This window comes from Pipistrellus kuhlii, unplaced genomic scaffold, assembly GCF_014108245.1.
Source record: "Pipistrellus kuhlii isolate mPipKuh1 unplaced genomic scaffold, mPipKuh1.p scaffold_m20_p_5, whole genome shotgun sequence".
In the NCBI taxonomy this organism is placed as follows: Eukaryota; Metazoa; Chordata; class Mammalia; order Chiroptera; family Vespertilionidae; genus Pipistrellus; species Pipistrellus kuhlii.
Window position 1 is genome coordinate 12,961,872 of NW_023425551.1, and position 25,432 is coordinate 12,987,303.

Below are 25,432 nucleotides of genomic sequence, written 5' to 3' on the forward strand. Positions count from 1 at the left end.
GTTTCACCTCCTCACCCCGGAAGTGGTTCTGCAGGAAGTCCCAGAGCTGAGGGCATGCACAGGTGATATCAGGGCTGCAGCTCCACCAGGGCCTGGTTCAGGGTCCTCTCCAAGGCCAGGGCAGCTCCCCTGATGCTCTGAGTTTTGCCCACTCCTCCTGGGGAGGCTTCAGCTCGTGCTGGAGGAGAATGCAGCCTCCGTGCTGGTTTTGCATCTTTAAGATGCTCAGCGCCCTCGACTTCTTCTCAGCCAACTGCCAACCACCAACCTGGGGAAGAAGCAGCCCACGCCCTCGAGAGCCACATCATTGGTGGAAATAGAAGCCCAGAGAGAAGTAGGTGTGGGAGGCTCGCAAATGCAGGTTGGCAGGCAGTTGACCCCAGCCTCCACCTCAGTGGAATAATTCTGATGCATTTGGGGTTCATGGTTGTTCAGCAATAAGGAGTTGAGGTAGAAAAGAAACCCAGAGTGTTGGCTGTTGTGCCAGAGGTAGTGACTGATAAGACACAGGAGAGAGGCTGGAAGAAGGGGTGTCCCTGGATCTGTTCCATCCAAACACGAGACAGATCTGAATATTTGTTTTTTGTGTTTTGGGTTGTTGTTCTTTAGTGTGTATGTGTGTGTGTGTTGTTGTTGTTGTTTTTTACCATAGCCTTTCCTGCATTGCCACTATCCCATTTATCTCCTATGAAGTTCCTACGATTGGTTTAGTTTCTTTGTGTTTGCCGTTAAAGAAATGCAAAGTAGGGGAAATCTTTGTTCAGGCGATGTTATTCTTCTTGGCGGACTAGGTGATTGGTGGATCTTTAAGGTCCTTTCCCATTTGAATATCTATGTGTGAGCCCACCACTGGGGGAAGGAGAGGATAGGGTGCCAGATAAGCCATTTTAGAGAATGAACAATAATGTTTTCAAATCTAAGAATAAAATGTTAAGTTCTTGGCTCCCCTAAGAGAACTAATAAGCTAACAATAATTTATAAAAAGAGACTCCTAGTGATATAGAATTTTGTGGAATGATTAAGAAAAATGCTTTCTCATTTTGTTATGTCATTGTCTGTCATCATCATTCTTGAATGAAGATCCTCAAATAAGCTCCCTAATTAAAATGGACTGGTAAGCTCTTTAGTGAGGCAGAGTGTCCAAGGCAATATGCTGTGAGGATTCTGATGGAAAATGAGCCCTGTTGGATCTTTTTGTAACAAAAGGCTTTGACTCTGTAGCCTCCATGGAGAATGATCATTTATAATGGGTTGCAGGAAAATTTGTTTGATCCTGTGGGGAAGACGGAAAATGAGAGGAATTACTGTCAGGTGTCTCTACTCCTAGTCTGGGCAATTTTCATGACTTAGCTTTCCAGGTCCTGCCTCCAACATGGCCACTTCGCCAGAACTCAACACTGGGGGATGAGCCCAGCCACGGGAAAACATGAGGAAATGTTGCTGCTTTAAGGAATGAAGCTTCGCTCCTCCATTCTAGCTCTCTTTGGCTTTGGCAAAACCCTTAAGATATGAAGAGATTCCATATCTTAATTCGTGCATGCTCAGGTGGGATGGTTGAAATCGTCTCTCCCCTCCACCCTCCATGCCCCAACTTTGTTTTCTGAACTCCTGTAACACATGAACAACTTTTCCTAAAACTTTATCACCTTTCAAAGCAGTGATGTTTCCTTGTTATCTCCAGAGTAAACTTCTTAAGCTGCTTCATATGATTTTCTTTAAAATATATTTTATTGATTTTTTTACAGAGAGGAAGGAAACGTCGATGAGAGAGAAACATCGACCAGCTGCCTCTTGCACACCCCCTACCGGGGATGTGCCTGCAACCAACGTACATGCCCCTGACAGGAATCGAACCTGGGACCTTTTGGTCCGCAGACCAACACTCTACCACTGAGCCAAACCGGTTTCGGCCTGTTTCATATGTTTTACAATATTTTCATCTTTTCTCCCCACTGTTTCTCTCCATCAATTTCACATTTCAGTCAAACAAACAAAACAACAACCCTGAAGAGTGCCACTAATGCTAGCTGGTCCTAGTCAAGGCACCCAAATTTCATAAACCTCATTTTTGCTTTGAGGGTTTTTGATATGTGTGTTTTTTTGTTTTTTTTTATATATGAAACGAAGGGGAGTTATTTGTTCTTTATGATTTATTATGAACTGTTCATGTGCCTAGTCCTGAGGTATACATTTTTATACAAAGTGGAAATAAGAGAGAAGTCCAAATCCCCAGGATCTCAAAATAATAATTTTATCTGCTTTCCTCCCTCTCTCAATTTTTACCTGCTTTTCTTTCTTTCTTTAGATATCAACTATCCTTCTATTGGATATCCAGATCTCCTTTTCTCAGTTACATTATTTTGTGCCTGGCTTTCCAAGTTAGAAACCACCACATCAACATTTACTGCTCCTTTGTTTTCCCACTTAAAATTGATTTTCAAATCCTGTTTATTCTCCTTTTTGAAAAGCTTTAAAATCCATGCCTTCTTTTTACATCCCAGCAATGCTCTCATTCAGCTAACAACAATGTCCGGTATAGAGCATCACATCCCAGCGTCTCTCTCGATGTTTAGTCTCTCCTTCATTGATTCTTCTCTCCACCATCAGATCTTAAAACCACATTAGATCATGTCACTAATTTGTAATTGAACAGTTCCTCCAAATTGCATTGAAGGTTAAATTCAAACCTCCAACCAGTTTCTCCTTATTTTTCAAAATTTACTTCAAACTTCAGGTCTTCCAAGTACCTGGACCCAGGGAGTTAGGGGTGTCCTTTCTGCCCGAGTCTTGTACGTACTATTTACCAGACTGGCTTTCCTTTGTCTGTAGTATCTCGCCATACTTAAACGCCTCAGTCTTCTCCACCTTTCTTAAAGCACCAAGTGCCATTTGACAAACTGTCTTTAGGAAAAGAGAGAAAACGTATTGGTGTCTCTATGATAGTAGAACTTCCTGAAAGACAGATTTAAGTTCAATATGGGAAGATATTTCAAAATGTTCAATAGAAGGAGGTGCTATAAAATAATTATACTGGCTATCCCAAAATGTCATCAGATTTGTTTTACCGGACATTATGAAATAGGTTGTTCTGGGGCATATGTTTGAACTAAATCCCTCTAAAGTTCCAAAGGCTTATGACTATCAGCTGCAAACTAATTAATTACATGGACCTCAGTGTTCTCATCTGAAATTTAAGAGAGAAGGAAGAGCTCTAAGATCCTTTTAAACTCCACAGTCGTATTCACCATTCTCCTAAATCATCTTTATGCTTTTACATAATTGCTCTTGGCCATAACATTCTCTCTCTTTCCCCCTCTCTATTTGTTTAAGTTATTCTTTAATGTCAAATCTCATAACTGTTCCTAAATGCCCTCTATGGTCTTCAGATACTTCAACCATCAGTAACTGCCCCTGCCTGTTAATTTTTGTTGTACTAAATGTGGCCATTGGGATATAAAAAGATGTATTGTAGGCTTCTTGGTCAGAGACCATATTTTGTCTTTCAGTCTCTAGAAGAGTATTTCCAGTAATCACTGAGTAAATACTTATTTGTGAATATGGCAGTGATGTGGTATTCACAATGTGGTACTTGTACCACCTGCCTCACATTCACTTGGGGTTACTTCTTATAAATGCAAGCTGACATTATTAAAATTACTCCAGGTAATTTTTACACACAGTAAAGTTTTAGAATCACTGGCATAGACCTTCAGGTGCTATATGCCATTCTGATATTATTTCTATAGCTTGCCTTACCAACTTCCAGTCTTCAGTGTAGAGTCCTAGAGGACTTCTTGTGTAAGACCACCATGGATATCTGTTAAAATCTGCGTCTGTGGTCCTTAAAATGTAGCCCTTCTTCCCTATGACTATTAGCGTGTCCCTGATTCCCTGAAGTTCCCCAGATCACCTGTGTCAGAAGAAGCACCAGCATCTGTCCTCTCGCCAGCCTCCTTGCTTGGAGGTTTCTGACAAGAGTTGTTATTGACTAAAGCTTCCAGCTATCTCTAATGAGTAGAAATGGCTTATAGTACTCCTTGGGTAAAACAAAGTCTCTTATGCCTAGTGATTATGTTAAGTGCCTGCAAGAAGTCTAGGTGCTTACATATGATCTCACTTAATTTCCCTTCCCATCCCAGTATCTACCAAGTAGATAATCCCCATGTTAGAGATGAGGAGGCCTAGGCTCAGAGAGGTAAGCAACTTTTGTCTAAGTAAATAAGGCCCTGAATTCTCGGACACAGATTATTGGTTTTATTCATCTTTGGATGCTCACAAACAAGCACAGTGTCTGGGTGTTGCATAATTCAATTGTTTAAAATGAAAAGCTGGGTGAAGGGATAAATTTTGGTTTTGTGGCTAGTAAATGTGAGAACTCTGTGTAAGCCCAAGGTCAGTCCTCCACCCCCCAGTCCCTGTGCTCCTCTGGGAACTGTGCAGGGCCCTTTTCCAAATAAGGTGGCAACCCAGTGAGTGCACATAGCACAAAAATGCATCACACCCACGAAGGTGCATGTCAGCGCCTCTTATTCTCTCAGCAGTTTTGGAAGTCCGGTAGAAAAACCCATTTATTTTTCGGCTCAGGAGTTTAGATGTGACACATAAAGCTGGACTTATTTAATGGTATACCCACTATTTGCACATCTTCTTGTGCCTGTTAAAATACCACAAGTCCCTTGCCTGCTGTTTGCTTATGCTAAGACTTCAGCCATCAGATATTCTACTTTCGCATGCTATGTGGCAAGAAGATCCAAGTTTATTCATCATATAACAAAGTGGAGTTTGTTTTTTAGCACAAACTGAAGTTTGTTTCATGCAAGAATGTGAACTTAGTAGTTATGGAATCACACCCATGCAGATTCATTACCATTCAACTATCACATTTTCTGTTTATGTTGATTTCTAATTAATTCTCTCCTCAAAAATAAATAAATAAATAAATAAATAAATAAATAAATGGAATGGCTCTCTCAGCCAGACCAAAGCACATAATGATTCCCACTGTTGGATGAACACTGTTGGATCTGTCTCATGAAAAATGCTGTTATTACCACCCACTAACTCATCAACAGGTCCTGGCTCTCTACAGAATCTGGGTCTCCATCACCCCTCTCCACACCCTCTTGTCCTCTATTCACCTCCATCTGGGAACATGGCCACTTGGAGAAGGGGAAGCTTTTCCTCCCTTAGCAACAGCTGGGATGCTGATTCAGTACCTTACATTTTACACCCGTAGCAGAGTGCATTAACTTTATGATAGAATTTCTACTTGTGGTTAGGAAAAAACAACAAAAACACTATGTTTGGTTCTACAAATGCTTTTTGTTGCAGTTTCAGCAACAGAGTCAACACTAGCTATCTGGTAGGTCATAGGAAAACGAATATGGTTTCCAGTACTTTTGAAGAATCAACTTTGGAATTAGCCCTTAGGTTATTAACTCATTTAATGGGGAAAAAGAATATGATATTGAGAGTCTAAACGGAAGGTTATATCAGAAGAGAAACTATAGTTGTTCTAAATTATTTAGATGGTGTCAGTATGTGTTTCTAATGGCATGGATCCAGGAAAGAAAAAGATTGTGTACATGATTGCAAAGGGTTTTTACTTCTTATTCTCTTTATTCTTATGATCTCTTATATATTTCATAACTTTCCTGTTCCTCCTCACCACCACCACCCCCTCATCCCTCCCTACCTCTGACACCCCCCCCACACACACACACATTCTAGTAACAGGGAATGGGAATTTAAAACCCAAAGACAAACTAAAATTACTGCTAGAAGGAGATGGGAGGAACAAAGCAGAAATGAAGTGTTCCCAAGAGCAAAGAACATGTAGATGGATGCACAGTCTCTTCAAAGATTCTAATCTGAACATAAATTCCCAAGTTGTGGCCAGTCAGAACATTCTCCTCTAATATAAAATTAATAAGAGAACACATTTTCATGAAATATAAGATGCTGGTTCTGTTCCATGGTACTGGCATCATAAATCCAACAAAACTGAAAATGAATAAACATATCAGACAAAATGTGTTCTTGCCTTTCTTCCTGGTACTAGCAATACAGACTCTAAATGCACTTCGTATAGAATCGCAGCTATTGAGTTTGGTCCACAAGGCTCTAACCTTCTTTTCTAACCTCCTCTCATTCCACTTACAGCGCCATGGTCTCATTAGTCCCCCTTGGGCTGCTCCTCAGGCCAGTTCTTTCCCAAAGCCTTCACATGTTTGCACTCAGTGGTGCTCACCAGTAATACTTTCTCAAGTGTTCATGGCTGATTTCTTATTCTCTTGGTCTCAGCTAAAGGGTAACCTTCTCAAAGGGGCCTTCCCTGACCACTCTATTTAAAATAGCTCCTCAGAGCTCCTCTCTGCCTTATCCACCTGCTTGTTTCCTTCACCACTCCACAAAATTTAATCAATTATTTATTTACTTGCTTATTCGCTGATTAATGTCATGAGGAAAGGAACCACATGTCTTGTTCCGTCCTCCATTTTCTGCATCCTGAGTAGGTTGGGCACATAGTGAGTTATCAGGAGTTTTGTTAATCAGAGTCTCCACATTGTCTATGCAATGCCCACTGTAGTCTATCTTTTGTTTCTAGTGCTGATTCCTTAGCCTGTGGATACACAAAGCACAGCCACCAGCCACCAACTTGGCATCCAGCTACCAAATAGTCATCCTATTTTAGATTTTAGGAATTCTATATCTGCCTTCATTTGCTAGCCATTTTCTTAATATGGTGAGCTGGCTTGATTTTAGTGGAAAGTCTAGCTAAGTGCTACCTAATGTTAGGTCTGTTTCATTGCTGTGGTTTTATTTAAAGTATTTATAGGATATAAATATTAGACTCCCTTCAGGAAATTATTATTCAGTAAGAGAAAGAGAAAGATTTTCCAAGTTCTGAAAGAAATAGTTTCCATTAAAAACAGTATGTTTCCCCACATAATAACGGTGGAGCCCTAACTGGACTGTGTTCAGACCTGGTGGACACATTCCTCTCTGAGCCTGTTAGGAATTTTGTGGAACTGTTGGTGTGGCACAAACTTTTGAGTATTAAAGGTTGATTTAGAGGACAAAAGATGTGGCAAATTCTATCATCCTAACTGCTTCAGGCCAATTAATGTCTTCACTCTTGATTTTGATAAAAGACCAAAGAGAACATGTATGTATCCTGTGTCTGAATACATATATATATGTCTAAATATATATATATATGTACATGTATACATGAATACATAACTATATTTAAGTAGCATAAGTGAATTTTAATTAATTTAATGATTAATTAAAATTAATTAAACACACACACGTGGCAGTTTCAACAAATTATTAGCCACAAATTATAATAAAGAAGTGAGATAGATTCAGATATTATTGTTTGACGATGTAAAGAAGTATCATATTCCAATAAGCAATTATATCCATTCAAACAGTTTTTGATATTATATTATCTATACTTAATACTCCCAAATTGCCCAAATGGCTGTGGAGATATAGCCATTGTCAGTACCGCTTGAATGTTTTAACTTATGAGCAAATAAGAAACATTGGCTCTCAATGTCTTCTGGGGTTGATTCAACAGAATTTGAAAGAGACTGCCAAGTAATTCAAATTTTTAACATTATGTTTTTCTTAAAGTGGATATTGCCAAAAATTCCATAGGAATCATGAAACATCTCTTTCTGTAACCATAACATTACATTGAACCTAAAAACGATTCTGTAACAGTCAATCCCCACAGTATGATAGAAATGTGCTATCCTAACTTAAGCAAGAAAAAGAGTCTACATTTTCTCCAGGTGAATCTCTAATTGAAATACACAGAACTTAGAAAAGCTTTCATTGTTTTATTTTGAAAAATGTATTTTATATTTAAGCATCATAAAGTGTATGTGATTTGAAACTTGATTTTTTTTTACCAAATGTTCATAGGATAGGCATAACTCACAAATGTTCTTAGGTACTTTTGGTTAAATATTTATTGCTTTGACATCTTTATTATTTAAAAAACACAAATAGATCTGCTAGCATGGTTCAGTGGTTAAGCATCAAGCTATGAACCAGGAGGTCAAGGTTTGATTCCCGCTCAAGGCATGTGCCCAAATTGCAAGCTTGGTCTCCAGTGTGGGGCATGCAGCAGGCAGTCGATCAGTGATTCTCTCTCTCCCTCTCCCTTCCTCTCTGAAATAAATAAAAATATATTTTAAGAAAATAAACAGGAAACACAAATACCTTATTTTTTAAATGTATTACCTTCAGCGATTAAATAATAAAAAATTCTTTGTTGAGACCTATTCAATAAGCAGCTGCCCTGGGAAGAAGTTGGGACTTATCAAAGAAAACTATGAAGAACTTATCAAGGCCGACCAGACCCCTGCCTTCAAAAAGCCTTCAGTCATTGTGAATGTCCTTGCAAAGGAGAAGACATGGAGAAAAGGACAGATGTAAAAATAACTTTGATTATAGGATTTCACTGGTCTCTTCTTCCTACCCTGTCTGTTAAGGCCACTGCATGCAGGAGAGAAGGCAGTAAATATTGTGAAGGCGAGAATACTTTAAAGTGACCCTGTGGTTTATTTTCCTCCTCTTCTTCTTCCTCCTCCTCCTCCTTTTTTCTTCCTTCTCCTTCTCCTTCTCCTTCTTCTCTTTCTCCTCCTTCTCCTCTCCTTCTCATACTTCTTCTTCTTCCTTAAAAGTAAATTTTATCAAATTCACTAACTTACTAATTTTTCCCTATCTGAATTGTAAAATTGACAAGTTAATTTCATGTTTTTAGCTTTTCTTTTAAAGTTAATCAAACCTGCTTTTATAAGCCTAATGTATATTAAATTTTGTACTTCTGGAAATGTGCTAGCCACAAATAAATGACCATCAGAGGTCATTGGCAGCATGCAATAAGGGATCCCTTCCACATAGCAATTTGCAATAGATGTTAGTGCATTTGCAGTCGGGCTTTAGAAAGGGATTACAATAAAGCAAATCCTTGAGGCTTGCACTTCAACTGTTACAGAAATATCATAGAACATTGATTCCAATGCTGCAATTAGTTTGGTATATCATAAACACTGAAATTAGCCAAACATTGTGTATTTACCAGATGCTCTGATACAGTTTAAAACTCCGTGTTATGGATATTTTATAAAAAAAAATAAAAAATAAAAAAAAGTTGAATTACCACACATGCCAATAGCCTTTAGGAAGTGTTGCATTAGTCATGCATCACAAGATGATTAAATAAAGAAATAGTAGAAAATCTTACCAACTGGGGGTGGGGGGGACTGAAGTTACTCAGAGTATCGAAAGTTTAGACACTGAAAATGTGTTTTTATACATTGACATATACTCTTTTCATACTTACCCTTCATAATCAAGTTAAGGAAAATACATTCCTCTTTCTTAGTTTTGGGGACAGACACTCATTTTACCATGTATTTGACACATCTGTAGTCAGAAGTTCCCATTTTAAAGTTCCCGTGAATTCAGCCCAGTTCTCCACTTATAATTACTCACATCTAAAGTTTACTTATATGGACAGAGATTGGCATGAGATATCAAAGATCTAGGTTCTAACTTTTGATCTAAACTCACTATTTATTCAGTAGTTTACATTTCTTTGAATTCTAGTTTGGGGTTTCAAAACAAATAATTGTTGTAGCTCCTGCCATTACAAACAGCAGTTACCACAGTTACTTGGGCTTTCTTTGAAAGCAAAGTGGTACGGAAATACAAAGTATTATTTAAGTGAGCTGATATATCCCTTTTCTTTTACAAAATGTCCCTTCTCTGGGGCTCTGTTTGCTTCCATTGCCATCCTTCAGCACTTCCCCTTTCAATATACCTTCACTAATTAAGTAGCTACCACCAGAGACTCGCAGTGTGTCCCAAGCAACTATCACACAATTAAACTTCATCTCTTGAGCTTTGCTTTCTGGATATCTTATAAAACTGCAAAATCAATGATCCTAAGCCATATTTATACTTGTAGATCTTTTTGTTCCATGTACCTTGCTCCAAACTTCCAACTGAAGGCTTTGTATTCCGCCAGCCATCCTCTCCTTTCTCGTCAGCAGCTGGAACTCAAAACACAGCTTCTCAAATCCCTTTTCTCATTCAGTCCACATTCTGTATGTCACCGTATTTAACTGACTTTACCTCCAAAATGTCTTTGGAAATATGCATCCCTCCCTCACCACATTCCATTGCCCCCGCTTTGTTTTAAGCTATCATCAGCCTCTTACCTTGATCACTACATTTAGTCTCCTAGTTTCCATGCCTGCCATGCTATCAGGGAAAATCACCTTTCTCAAAAATTCTCCTTATTCACAGGATAAGTACCTTGGCCTACAAAGGGTTTCATAGTCTAGATATACCCTGTGCTTCCAATCTCCTTGATATTGCTCATGCTTCCATTAACCACTGCTTAAGCATCAGTGGCATTGAACTCATGCCAGTCTCCTTCTTGATGTGGTAATTGTGGTGTTCCCTCCTCCAGCCCCGCCATGGCCACTTCCATACTGATACCTTCAGCTCCTTTTCTAACATGAAGTACAAACCTTAGATAGTCTATGAAGCCTACACACCAACACCACCTCCATTGGTCATATAAAATAATAGTACAAAAACATTGTTCGAAAAAGTGATTTGGAAATACAAAATGGGGTTATTATTAGAATAGAACAAAGAAGAAGCACAACAAAGCAGAATTCTATTTTCTGTCTTAGGATCATAAGATTTTAAGGCTGAAAGGGTTGTTACAGTCAATCCAGACCAAAGTTTTCTGTGGTTTCCATATAAAAAGTAAAAACTCTTGCCTTAAGATGAAGTTTGAGAAATTTGTGTCTAGTTTTGTAAGACTGACTGTATAATTTGAGTGATCTTTATCCAGCTTTCAAGAAAGCAATCACTATGCTACTCAACTGTTAAAAAAAAAATCTAGAATCTTAGGATATGAACTTCATAGTCTCAATTCTTCTCACTTCCCACAACATAGTACTTAAACTTTCCTGAAGCAATGTTGGCTTTCAAATTTGTGCCTGCCCATATTCAAAAATGCCCTGATTAAGAACAAACAAACAAGAGTTTCCTTTGCCAGTTAAGACAGTCGTGTCTACTTTAAAAAAAAAAAAAAAAAAAAAAAAAAAAAAAAAAGTATTTTGTTAAAATTTTTTGGCTACAAACAAAATGTTTAAAAAAAAAAAAAAAAGCAAAGAGAGTGATAGTACCACAATGTGTGAGTCAACTGTGCTGTATTAATCAGTAAAAGTTTTAATGAGGGAATTGTGCACCCTCATAATTTGGGTGCAAATTGTTACCAGATCGTGGGATCCATACAGCTCTCTCCTGGAGAAGTTTCCAAACATCCGAACTCAATTTTTTTCAATGAAATGTAACGTTTTTTGAGGCTCTTAACATATGAGTCGTGTTTATTTTCATAGTTGATTCCTTTAAAGTTACATTATAATAGGTCGACATTTCAAGGTGCTCAAAAGCCTATTGTGCCTCCTCTGAGCAGCTGCATTTCAGAGATAGGGACAGATTGGTGAGGACCAATCCAATCCATCTTCATGTGAGCTCAAGAGTCACTGGGCGCCCTGGGTGGGAATAATTTTCTTTTCTACTGGGTTCCCGAGATCCATTTTTCCATAGAGCTTTTAGGAAAAGGTTTCCCGGGTTTTATTTTTGTTTTTTATCAAAACCCTTGTTTCTGAAACTGAGTCAGTAGACTCAGAACACATGGAGCTCTCTTCACTTTAGGGTCTTTTCCCGTTTAAAATGTGTACACATTTTCTGTAAGTCCCCAATACTGAGTTACTGGCATGAAAAATTACCCTGTTACTTGGAAAGCGGTCTTCACTTACAAGTCCCCCAGGTCCTATAACATCTAAACCTCCTGTGCCACTTTCCATGTCCACCCCACCCCACAGAGGAGCATGTACAGGAAAAGCAGACTTCCCTTCCCCCACACATTTCCTCAGTTTATTTACAAAACGTCTTGGAATGAGAATGAGCTGCTTGTGGTTCCTGTGGCTGATTCAGGGATGGTTTCCTCCAGGCGGAGGATGCTGGTCAACTGAGTGACCTCTGGGTAGCTAACCCGTGCACCCTGTGGGAAGGCTGAGAGGGCTTAAGGGTGCCCCTTCTCAGTCAGCCTGGTGGGGTTTGCTTTTGTGGTCAAGAACTTAGCAATAATCAAACATCACTGTGAAACAGACTAAAGAATGGCATGGTCCATCAAGCCTATCCCTCCCACTTCCAACAAAATAGTCAGAAATACACAGGGATGCCTTTACCCCAAGGGTGTCAAACTCAAAGGCTAACATGGGCCAAGTAAACAAGGTTTAGGTTTATGTGGGCCGCAAAAAAACAAAGCTTCAATTGCCATAGAAATGTAGGTTTATTTTGTAGAGACATGCTAAATACAAAGGGCTGAAATAAGTCATTGTTAACATAGAATAATAGAACATTTTAACAAAAATTAATATTTTTTTTCTTGAACATTAACTTTACCAGACACTGAATAACTGCACAAATTAATAAGCATAATGCAAATGAACCTATTTTTCTTGTTCTCTGAAAGCGAAATATTTTCTGTTGGGCACACCAAACAAGTCAGTCCAAGACTAATGACGTGGCATTGGCTGCTAAAATATTCGCTGTTGGTATTAGTGGAGAGAAATGGTGTGCCCACACATAAAGCGCGAAAAGGAAATGAATGCAACACGATTACTATAGTAATCAGTCATTAGCGAACGTTGTAGTTGGTTATTGATAAACAGAGGCCCGATGAATAAAATTCGTGCAAGGGACTTGACCCTCGCAGCCTTGGCTGCCTCTCAGCCCTGTAGCCCCACCCACTGGTCATTCTGGAAGGTCATTCCGCCATCTGGCCTAATTAGCATATTAGCTCTTTATTATAGAGCAGTGGTTGGCAAACTGTGGCTCGAGAGCCACATGCAGTTCTTTGGCCCCTTGAGTTTTTAGCCAAGGCCAGCTTAGTAGTACCCTAATTAAGTTAATAACAATGTACCTACCTATATAGTTTAAGTTTAAAAAATTTGGCTCTCAAAAGAAATTTCAGTTGTTGTACCATTGATATTTGGCTCTGTGACTAATAAGTTTGCCGACCACTGTTATAAAGGATTATTTATAACAGGATATTGTAAAAATTAAATTACAAGATTGTTATTAAAACGTTTCTTATTTATATTGGTTGGGCCGCAAAAAATATTCCTGTGGGCCACATGTGGCCCACGGTCCGAGAGTTTGACATGTTTGCTTTACATACTTATGTACCAACCTTTGCTCTCATAATGGTCAGGATTTTTCCCTTCTGGACTCCTGAAAGGACAATAAGGCTATTAGTAGTGCATTTAAATAAAGAATGCATTAGGAGAAGAAATCATACCCAACACCAGCTACATGAGAGATTCACCTTTGTTAGCAATTTTTCATCAGCTTGCACATAGGTGTTGATGACTGGTTAGTCATAAGGTTTAAAGTTGTGAGGATTTCAAGTAGACATGACTCTTCCAAGTGTTGGTCTATATTTGTTCATATTTGCTAATGAATAGTCTCACCACACAAACAAGTGTCTCTTGGAAACCTTGGAATTCTCAGGGATATGTGTCCTTAGTATGGACTGGTTATGTTCTTGCCAAATAAATAATTCCCTTGAGTAAATGACAGATGAGGTTGCAAAAACTATAAGACTTCTCTCCCAATGGATAAAATGTTGAACATAAATTATGACAAGTGCTCACATATGATTCACGTGGAAATATTGGTAAGCTAAACATAATTTCACCATTCTATCCATGTGAACTGATAAACATCAAATTCATGTCAAAAGAAATATTTGGGGAAAGCATTCGGAGGTGGGGTGCCCAAATAGTTGCATAGTTTTAGAATCAATTGGCATTGGATCAAAGAGTAAAATTGTGTACTCAGACAGACCATAGTTGAAAAAAGATACCCTAGAACACAGTGTCCTTGCTCAAGTTAAGCCCCAGTCTATGTTGTCATCCTTGCTTGAAGAAATTAGAGACGCGTTTATCATCCACCACAGAAATGAAAAGCAAGCCGAAACCGGTTTGGCTCAGTGGATAGAGCGTTGGCCTGTGGACTGAAGGGTCCCAGGTTCAATTCTGGTCAAGGGCATGTACCTTGGTTGTGGGCACGTCCCCAATACGGGGTGTGCAGGAGGCAGCTGATTGATGTTTCTCTCTCATCGATGTTTCTGGCTCTCTATCCTTCTCTCTTCCTCGCTGTGAAAAATCAATAAAATACATATTTTTTTTAAAAAAAGAAAGAAATGAAAAGCAAAAACTAATGTGTATTGATTTCAATGAATGTGCACAAAATTACCATCTCCAATCTGCCAGGGTGCTGGTTCAATTTGGATATTTTTATATACATAAATGAAGAATATATTCTTATATTTCAAGTGCTCATATTTTAAGAACTTTTAAACCAGAAACAATGTGTGAATTAAAAGGAAATTGTAGAGAAGAAAAAAGAGAAGGTGGGGGGGGGAGGAAAGCCCAACTCATTCACCCCTTACCACCAAATTGAAAAATAATGAAATAAAATGTGTATTCTACCCAGAGAATGTCACTGAACTTCTATATTTACAATTTAACCTTGGTTTTTTGTCTTTCTCCATTTGTCCTCCAGTGCATCCTAACGTCAGTCAAGGCTGCCAAGGAGGCTGTGCGACGTGTTCAGATTACAATGGATGTTTGTCATGTAAGCCCAGACTATTTTTTGTTCTGGAAAGAATTGGCATGAAGCAGATTGGAGTGTGTCTCTCTTCATGTCCAAGTGGATATTATGGAACTCGATATCCAGATATAAATAAGTGTACAAGTAAGTGCCTATACAAAATTATGGTTTTATCTCATCCATGGGGACTTTCCAGATATGAAATGGCCTCTAGAATATTTGTGATATTCAGTGTTAAGTAAATAGTAATATTTACCTGGTTAATTAGGCTAAAACCTATTTGGACTTCACCCTCAGGGTAGGACAATTTTTAGCACTTATAAAAAAAAGTTCAAGTTTTGTGTGTGTGTGTGTGTGTGTGTTTTCTCTTTTTCATTGTTTTATTCCTAAGGTATAAATCATCAAACCAATAGAAAAACAGTGCAAGCATCAATGCCATTTGAGTTCTCATTATATTTACAAAATCTAAATATTTAATGACTTAAAGAATCAATTCAGCTATTTTTCACTTCAGGAAAGATTCCAGTATAGATACTGAAACATTTGTCAGTTGGAAATAAATATCAGAAAGATCACGTCATCTCTCATCTGCACCTGAAAAACATACTCTCCACACTGTAGACCAAGTAAAGGTTTAAAATGTAAATTAGAGAAGATCACTCCTCTATCCTACACCACATGTAGCCCCGCCTACCTCTCCAATCTCATCTACCTCTCAAACACGTTCACTAACCTCACTGGCCTTCTTACAGGATCTTCCCACCTCAAAGCTTTTGCAATTATTGTTCTACACTCACTGTACTGGCAGTTTGGAAAGCTCTTTTGTCCACACCTTGTTTGGCTGGTTCTCTTTTTATAGCAAGGATTCTACTCATATGTCCCCTTCTCAGAGAGGCATTTCATGACTATCATATCAAAATAACCAACCTCTTCTTTTTATCAGTCATTTTTCATATCTTTTTCCTACTTTTGCTGTTAATTTTTTCCAGGGCATTTATTACTCTGAAATCAGACTGCCTGGTTTTACAAATCAGTGGTCCTATGCTAGTTACACAACCTTGTGTGTCTCAGTTTTCTTATCTGTAAAATGGGAATCATAATGGAGGCCACCCCATTGGGTATTGTAAGACTTAACTGACTTAATATTGCAAAATTCTGGTACAATGTCTGACCTATAGTATCACCATAGAAGACGTGTTATTCTTTAAAGTGTCTCCTCTCCTTGAATATAAGCTTTGTGAAGTCTGAGTATTGCTTCATTTTTGTGTACTGCTGTCAACGAATACCTAGAATAGTGATTGGCACATATTGGGCAATCAAGTACTTGTTTGAATGAATGGACTTCAAGAATAGCACAATGGCAATATCCTAGTATATTTTGTTACAGTTCTGATGAAACATTTCACTATTATTTTTATAAATAGATATTTGCTCTTATAAACATTCTTGCAGTGGACGTATGGTCAAAAAATTTTTAAAAAGCAATCAGTACAATGATTCTAAAACCAGTGACTGATGTACATCAACAAAATGACTGGAGAGTCCTGAATTTAGTTGGGCAAAATAATTTTGATCCCTAAATGTTTGTTTGATATAAAAGTCACATGTGCCTAGGTTATAAGCATACAGAACTGGACCAGTAATAGTTAAGCCAAGATAATAATAAAAAAAAATGCTTCTCTTTTTGTTTCTCTTTCAGAATGCAAAGCTGACTGTGATACTTGTTTCAACAAAAATTTCTGCACAAAGTGTAAAAGTGGGTTTTACTTACACCTTGGGAAGTGCCTTGGCAATTGCCCAGAAGGATTGGAAGCCAACAACCATACCATGGAGTGCGTCAGTATTGGTGAGGAGGAACTCTATGATTTAGAAAGATGAGAAACATCTTAGATGGTAATTCAGTCTCCATGGACATGGCCTCTCGTCATCCTATTTCACAAGAACCTGAGGGACTGTCTCTACAAGGCTCTCTCCATCTTTCCATCTCAATGGTGCTACCATAGCTTTTCCCAGCCATATGATAGTACAGTTTAACATCCTGTGGGAGCTCCATTATGTCTTAGGGACTGTTAATAATTGTTTCGACTATTCTTATCATTCTTTAATTTAAGTTTTACTTATAGTGATTTCCTTTTATATATATATATATATATATATATATATATATATATATATATATATATATTGGTCTTGAACTAAATCCCCATCTTAGGGCAAAAATGTTGCAAAACACCCAGGTCTAATCTCTGTCAGTGACCTAAGTTACTCTCCAAGGGGAGAAAAGCATGCTCAGTGGGTAGATCAAATACCTGGAGAACTGGAGCTGATACCGTTAGAATTCTCACTCTTTCCTTTCACACTGCTTTGCTGAAATGTCCTGCTACGTAGGTATTCAGAAACAAGGAGAGATTTTTGGACTTACTCAAACTGACAGAGGAGATAGTCCCGGGGTCTGATTAATTGCAGGCCGAGTTTCCTGGAGGGGAGATCCCTCAGACAAGTTGTTTCTCTAAATAACAGATCACTGTCAGGCTATATTTTCCTTCTTTTAAATGCTGTGTAGCTACTACAGCTACAAGTTTGATGAACACTTGGGGAGCAGATGCGAAACCAAATGGGAAAACAGCATACTAAATCTCCAAGTCCCCTGGGCAAGAGCTTCAGGAACCTTTGATGCCCCGCTGGTGTTGGCACATGCACACAAATGTCCTCCTGATTCAGTACAAGATAGTGGTCTCCAGGACTCCCCTGCGTCCCCACAGAACAATTCATTAGACTCTAAAGTGCTGGGGTAATAACCCTAAAGTGCTGGTTTGACCATTTCAGATCCACTCGGAACACTTATTTCTAAACACAATTTGGCAGAGGGAAATAGATAGATGATATTTTGAAGATAATTCCAGAAGCATCTGGAAAACAACAATCCTGAAACAGTTCATGGCTCATTTTGGTTTGCCTTCCCCCCCCCCCCTTTAGTCAATAAAACACACACACACACACACACACACACACACACAATACCTTTGGAAAGAACGTGTTTTATCTATTTGTAGGCACCAAGGGTTGAGGGATAGAGGTAATAAATTCCAAACTGGGGGGGGGGGGGGGGGGGGGAGAAAAGGAAACCTGTAAAATATTCAAACAGGATGAGCTGCAAAGAGTTTGTGGTATTTATCTCTCCAGGGAAAGGGGCACCAGTTTAGATTTTCTTAGTTGCTGAAAGTATAGCATTTAGTCCCTGAAAGGTTACTTATTTTAAATATATCTATGTTTTCTTATCAGAGAGAGCATTGAACAACTGAAACTATTGGATTAGCCTTTAAAGCTGACTGGCAGTTTTTGCTACCATTAAGACAAGATTATTTCTTAACACAATAAAATTAAAGAAATTACATAATTTAGAATATGGGTCAGCAATCTAAGAGGCATTAAATGAATCTGGCTCGCTGGACAAGTAGACTCGGAACACACTAGCAGTGCAAATCAGCAACTTTGGTTCAGGGCTGGCTCTTGTTGCTTGTTCCTATGAGTTGTTTCCCATCACATGGTATCTAGCCTACCAGCACTATGTAATCCAGGCCATGGGCTTCCCGAGAATTTCATGAAAAATGGTGACCTGCTTGATTATCACAAAGGGCCATTAAAACCTGCCTGTTCCTTTAACAAATATGAAAACTAGGACTAGGAGAGCTGAAATGGTGATCTCAAGGACACAAGTGAATTGTCAGTGCTGTAATGTAGCTTCCTAGTGTTCACCCAACAGGTTAAAGAATGTTTTCTCTCTTTGCTAAAACCTATGCTGTATGACTTGTTTCTTATCCAGATTTTCAATTGGAGGGAAAGGTCATAAACAGAAAACACCACCCTGGTATAGAGCTGGGGTGAAAGACTTACAGACATGCCCATTATCATGGTTTGCAGGTCAAATTAAGCACAAATATCCACTGACCCCAATTTTACATGGGAATATATTTCTTCTACTTTGGACTCTGGATATTTGCTTCCTTTCTGAACTGTCATTTCATTCTGTCATCCTTATTGCTTCTCTTGGAAAGTTGTTCAAGTAATGAAAGAAGGAAGATATTCTGCTCCAAAGAGTGAGTAGCAAGGCACATACCCTTGCTATGTTCTCAGTGGAACCACATAGTTAGCTAACAAGAATGGGAGCAGTATCATTAGAATTTCATTGTTAGAATCATTCATCATCTGGCTGAGGACTAACAGCTAGCTATGCTGTAATTTTTAAAATATTTTTATGAAGTCTGAGTATACATTTGCCTAGATCACCTTTGTGACAAAGCACCAACATTCTGTTCACTTGCAAATCATATAATGTTTTTCTTAGTTTATCCTCTAAGTTCTGGTATTAAATGAATAGTAGACAAAGTGATAGCTCATAAACTTAGATTTTTATTTTCCATGTGCTTTCTTGGAGGTCTTTTTATTTATTGTGTTCAAGATCCACTGCTTTTTTAGTGATTAATATCAGGATGGAAGACATTTCCTTAACTGGCAAGAGTTATGGTATCATTAAGTGACTTGGTTGCTCTAATAATGGTATAACTGAGCATGAAGACTATTTAGAAAATGGTGTAATAAAGTTCATTTGAGTTCATAGAAACTTAAATTCGCTTATCTAATCATTTCCATTTAACCCTGTGTTATGTTCAGATATCTGAAAATGACCAAAAAAGCATGTAGGACAATGTATGGCAAATGGATCTAAATTTCTAAAACACTTAGGTTCTATTTCTTGAGAATGTATAAAATACAGCATTCTGTCCTAAAGTAAGGATTCTTTAAATCGGAAGGCAGCCAGAACATTTTTTTTGAAACTTGTTTTTATGGAAAGGGAGTCATATTATCTGAAAAAGTTATTATTGCAAGCTGTTACAGGAAGTTTTATAGAAATAAATATAAGAATAGCACCTTGAAGATATTTATTTTCATTAGAAGTCCAAAAGTTTGACCTTGAAAAGCCATGTTTGAAAGGAAGAGATTAATACATAAAGAAAAAGGAACACCTCTACAAAAAATAAATAAAGCTTTAGAGAAAGTGCATTAGCTGATCTTAGGACTCACTTATCGGGTTAATTTTAGAAGCAGTCTATCAGCTGAAATTGACCCAGAATTCAGTTAAAATAGATGTTTCCATGCCTGAACCATATCTATATCTATATATATCTATATATATATATATATATATATATATATATATATATATATATATATATATATATATATATATATAAAGCCAGCTACTGGAACACCAGAATGACCGGAATGACTAGTTGCTCTGATGCCCACTGCGGTCAGTGAACTGGCCTCCTGCAGCCCCTCCCCCTGGTTACCCCCACCCCTGAAAGGCCCCACCATGCTGATTGACCCGGGGCCCCTTCCAGCCAGCTCCATCCCTGATCAGCCCTCCCACTCTGAGCAGGGCCAGGACTGGCCAGCCACTCATGGGCGGCCCCACCCCACCACCATCCCGATTGGCCCACAAGCCTCCCCCAGCCAACTCCACCCCTAATCAGCCCCACACACAACAATCGGGAATGGGGCTAGCCAGCCAATCTCCTGCAGCCGCTCCCCCAACCCCATTTGTGGGTAAGGCTGGCTAGCCCACAACCCACAGTTCCTCCCCACATTCCCAATCAGTGGCAGGGCCCCTGGCCCCGATCTACCCATTGGAGCTTGGCCAGCTGGACCCCACCCATACACAAATTCATGCACTGGGCCTCTAGTCCATTAATAAATAGCAATACTTAAATACTCAAGAGCAATGAAGTAGAACAGGTAGTGGATTGCAGGCTAAGGACCCAGGTTCATTTTCTGCTTTACCATTCTGTATGTTGCACAGAAATTCTCAAAGTGTGTTTTCAATACTTGCAAATCAGTATTTCCTGTATTGTTAGAAATGCAAATTCTCAGGCCCCATCCCAGACAGCTGAATCAGAGACACGGGGTGGGGCCCAGAATTCTCTGTGTTAGCCCTCCTGGGGATTTTGTTATTCGCTACAGTTTGAGAATCCTCTAATGACTATTCTATCAAGTTATGATCAGGATCAATCAATAATTGTCCAGTGCGTGGCACTTGGAAAACACTGGCTAATTGTGAGTAATTATATTAGTTGCTGATTAGTCAAATCTAAAGTGAAAAGAAAACCTAATGCACTGATGAGTTTACCTGATAATGTGTGTACTAAAACACTGAAAACATTCCATTCCTGCCTCCCGCTTTCTCTTTGTTCTATCTTTGTCATTTTGCCCAACTCTGTTCTGCAAGATTTCTGCTCAAAATTTGCGCAAGTATGGATGGGAGCAAACCTTTTTGTTTATTTCACAACCGTGAGGATATCTGAGCACCAGTTGAGGTTGTGTCTGCTGTTCTGTTGCAGTGCACTGTGAGGCCAGTGAGTGGAGTGCTTGGAGCCCCTGCACAAAGAAGGGGAAAACATGCGGCTTCAAAAGAGGGACCGAAACCAGGGTCCGAGAAATAACACAGCATCCGTCCACCAAGGGTAACCTGTGTCCACCAACCAGCGAGACGAGGAAGTGTACAGTGCAAAGAAAGAAGTGTCAGAAGGGAGAACGAGGTACTAAAAGATATGCTTGTTTGACTCTTCATAATTTGATGGAAATTTCACTTTATTTCTCAGGACACAGTATTATCGTACATCTCTAAAGCCCTAAAGTGTGTGCTAGCCAAAGAATGTGTTGGCTGTAAATTACAGAATAGATGTGTATTTTTTTTTTTTTTTTAACATGGAGCTGATAGCAAAACTTTAAACTGGAATAGAAGAGTGCTCACTGAGTCCTGATGAAGGAGGGTGCATCATGGGAATTTAGGCCTATGCGAGGAGGGATGGACTCTCTTTCTTTACTCAACCTTCCTAGTGCCTCGAAAATTTGGGGGAGCCTCATAACCGCAAGGTATAATACCATTCGGTATAAGGTCATGATGAAGAGACAACAGAAAATAAACATATTCCTTTGTTCATTGCCTAAAAAAGCCAAGAAGCACAGTTAGGATGTAACTAACATGTTTTAAAGATTACATAGGATTTTAAAAAATGTTAAATGTATAAGTTTTTAAAAAACATATCTTTATTGACTTTAGAGAGAGGAAGGGAGAGGGATAGAGAGCTAGAAACATCTAGAAGAGAGAAACATCGATTGGCCACCTCCTGCACGCCCCCTATTGGGGATTGAGCCTGAAACCCAGGCGTGTGCCTTGACAGGGAATGGAGCCCTAACCCCCTGGTTCATGGACTGCCATTCAATCACTGAGCCACCCTGACCAGGCTAAATGTATATGTGTTTTTAATATAGACTTTACATTTGAGGGAAAGAACCAAGCTATATTTTATAAATATAATACCAACAATAATGACATGGTATCCTCCAGTTTTTACTCATAGTACGCTAACTTTATATAACAGATTGCAGAATCTTAATGATCAGTGTTCAATAACTCTGTGTCAGAGCTTGTTCTGAAGTCTTATGATTACCAAGGAGGAATATACCATTTCATAAGATGTTTCAAGGTGTCTAATACATATTGGTCTTTAAAGTTTAATTTTTTTCATCTTCCTCACTAATGTCTTCAGCACCAGGGTCTACCAATATGTTGCATAGCTTTCTATAACTACTGGAGGCCCCATGCACGAATTCATGTACAGGTGGGGTCCCTCGGCATGGCCTGCAGGGATTGGGCCCAAACTGGCAGTTCAATGCCACCTGCCACTTCTACTCACCCTGGCCCCACTGCGCCTGCCACAGGCTGGTGCCCAGTCAGTCCTCCTGATTGAGAGAGGCTTGGGCTCACCAGTCTTGAGCCCTGCATCTGGTGCCATCCCAAGGGGATGGAGGATAGCCAGGACCCGATCAGTCCTGCAGGATGACTTTGCATAACCTGGGATCCAGATCCCTCCTGTTGACATTTGCGCTGGTTGTCAGGAGCCACCTGGTGGCCACTTTTATATTGTTTCTTGCGGAGCGTCTAGGGAGGGGAAGTAGCCATGGTGACAGAGGCTTGTGGCGCAGTCGGGATTGTGCCAACAGCTCTGGTCCTTCGGTGCCTGGTCCATTCTCTAGAGATTGGACCTGACGGACTACTGAGGGAGTGAGTGGCTGCTACTGGGCTGGTAGGCCACAGGAACAGGTCTGTCAGCTGAGCAGTACTCCAGCTGTGGGAGCTCACTGACCACCAAGAGGCAGCTCTTGCATTGAGCATCCGCCCCTTGGTGGACCAGTTGTTTGGCCCTTAGGTCCTAATGTTTGACTAGGCTTTTATATATAGAAATTGGTAGTTACCTGGTAGGTCGATAAATCATCCCCTCAATTAACTGTCAATTGAAAATAGTTTAGTTGCCCCTGTAATTGAACTTCCTTTGCTTATTTCATTCATTCATTTATTCAATATCATTTTATTTCATTTTCACTTTATGGCCATACACAATTTGAAGCCCTGGAGATTTACAACCTAATAGGGTACAATTTCTATCCTGAAGGTTCACTCAGAATCCTATGGAGGGTTAAGATGTTTAAACAGAAAATCACAATATCCTATATCAGGGAAGATGATATGTGTGTGAACAAGTTCAGGGAGAACACAGAGGAGGGTGCTGGGCAAACCTGAATATCGCTCATCAAAGACAGAACTTGGGTCACCTGTACTTTGCAATGTCTTTCCCTATCCCAAATGCACCAGCAATCTTCAGTATGTAAAAAGGTATTGTTGACATTAGTAATCAAGTACTTAATATGTTAAAATTATTGAAGACCTGGATTATTTTAAAGGGATCTTCAAGCTTTTGCAAGTTTGTAAGATAAAAATTAGGTTTTGATTAAAATTAGGTTTAAGGAATGAAAGTTGGCTAGTGAAAAAGGTCTTTCTGGCATTAGTTACCAATTAATTTAAAACATCTTAGATTATGAAAGCTGCATTTGGAAATCAAATATTTCATCACTCTACTTGTTGGTAAGCTCCCATAGCTGTACATTTACTTATGTTTACTAAATTTTCCTGAAATGTAATGACTTACAGGTGGTTTTCACACATACTAGCCTTTCCACAAAGATTCTACACTCCTAATAAGTATTCCATATACTTGTCTTTTCAAATATAAGTGAAAAAAAATCTTATCCAATAGAAAAAGTAAACCATGGTACTAATTGCATTTTATTTCTTGAAAATGTGGTCCTCTAATACACTTTTCTGGCGCTTGACTTAACATTAACATTAAAAATGTCAGTCTTTCAACAGAGGGTGAGAGTGAGGACACGATTGGGAGGATAGGAGGGGGGCAATGGAGGGATAAGCACACATTTGTAATACCTTAGTCAATAAAAAAAAAAAAGAAGAAAATTTCAGTCTTTAAAACTAAGAATGGATAAGACAAATAATGTCATAAGAAGTTTAAAAATAGTAATCTGTGACATAAACTTGGCTTAAAAGTTTCTTTTCTGGTCTTTTTTCCTTTCCTCTGATAGGACATAGTAACATTTCATATTACAGAGGAGCTTTATACAACCATAAAAAATGTATGTGTTTATTACTTTTCAAATTTCATAACACACAGATAACCAAGTAGAAAAAATAGACTGCATTTGCAACTAAATACAAGATTCCGTTCCAGTTTTATTAACCTTCATACAACTTTTTATGTCTGTCAAATGTTTTTCTCAAGTAGCCTAAAAATTTTAGAAAGGAAGCCGCTTCTTCCTTAATTCTTTACTTCTCTGATCTAACATGTACCTTACCTTGTTTTGTTTTGTTTTAATATATTTTATTGATTTTTGTACAGAGAAGAAGGGAGAGAGATAGAGAGTTAGAAACATCGATGAGAGAGAGAGTCATCGATCAGCTGCCTCTTGCACACCCACTACTGCGGATATGCCCGCAACCAAGGTACATGCCCTTGACCAGAATCGAACCCGGGACCTTTCAGTCCCCAAGCCGACGCTCTATCCATTGAACCAAACTGGTTTCGGTCCTTACCTTGTTTTGATGGTATCTTAGCAAAGATCCTATTGAACATGGAGAAACCAAATAGAAAAGTATTTATGACCTCTAAACAGACCACTGCACTCTCACTTAGGCTCTGAGATTTTATATATATATTTAAGACATGATTTCTCTTACCACTCTTAAATGCTTATTGTTTAATAAAAGAATGTCTTTTTGATTCATGGCTGGAGCATTTTGGGGGAGTAAGCTAAAAGATAAGAGTCTTTAAAATAAATTTAGCCTGAGAATCTTGAATTTAAACTTGCATCCATCATCCCCACCTAATGGGTTAACAATAGACAGAGGTAGATAAGCCATATTTGGAAAAGGTGTGGAGCATGTGTTCAGGATTTTTCTGTTGGGCCTTAATTGCCAAAGGCAAGGTCTCGGGGAAGAATGATAAGATCCAGAAATGACTTTTCAAAATGCACACAAAGAAACTGGATAGAAGGAACTAGGTTTCAGCAACAGAATGGATTATTCTGGTTGTGAGATGCATATACATATATATTTAAAAAACTGTTTGCTAATAATATACACATACACACTTTTCTCTACTAATATTATTCTCGTGCTCAGAATGGTCATAGTGAATGAGTCTGTAAAGAATAATGTAATATCTGTAGCCCCAAATCTGAATTTTTATCTGATGTACTTTTTGTTTGTACCCTTTAAGATTATTTCCCCTTACCT

General features: G+C 38.8%; 1 protein-coding gene across 1 annotated transcript in view; it reads left to right on the top strand.

Moving 5' to 3' along the window:
• Window positions 1-25,432, top strand: part of RSPO3 (R-spondin 3) — an 84,027-nt gene that overhangs the window by 20,157 nt on the left and 38,438 nt on the right. Inside the window, exons 2-4 of the mRNA XM_036413636.2 lie at window positions 14,680-14,871; window positions 16,427-16,573; window positions 21,126-21,323. Of these exons, the coding sequence (XP_036269529.1) occupies window positions 14,680-14,871; window positions 16,427-16,573; window positions 21,126-21,323 (537 nt within the window). The remainder of the gene's footprint in view (window positions 1-14,679; window positions 14,872-16,426; window positions 16,574-21,125; window positions 21,324-25,432) is intronic.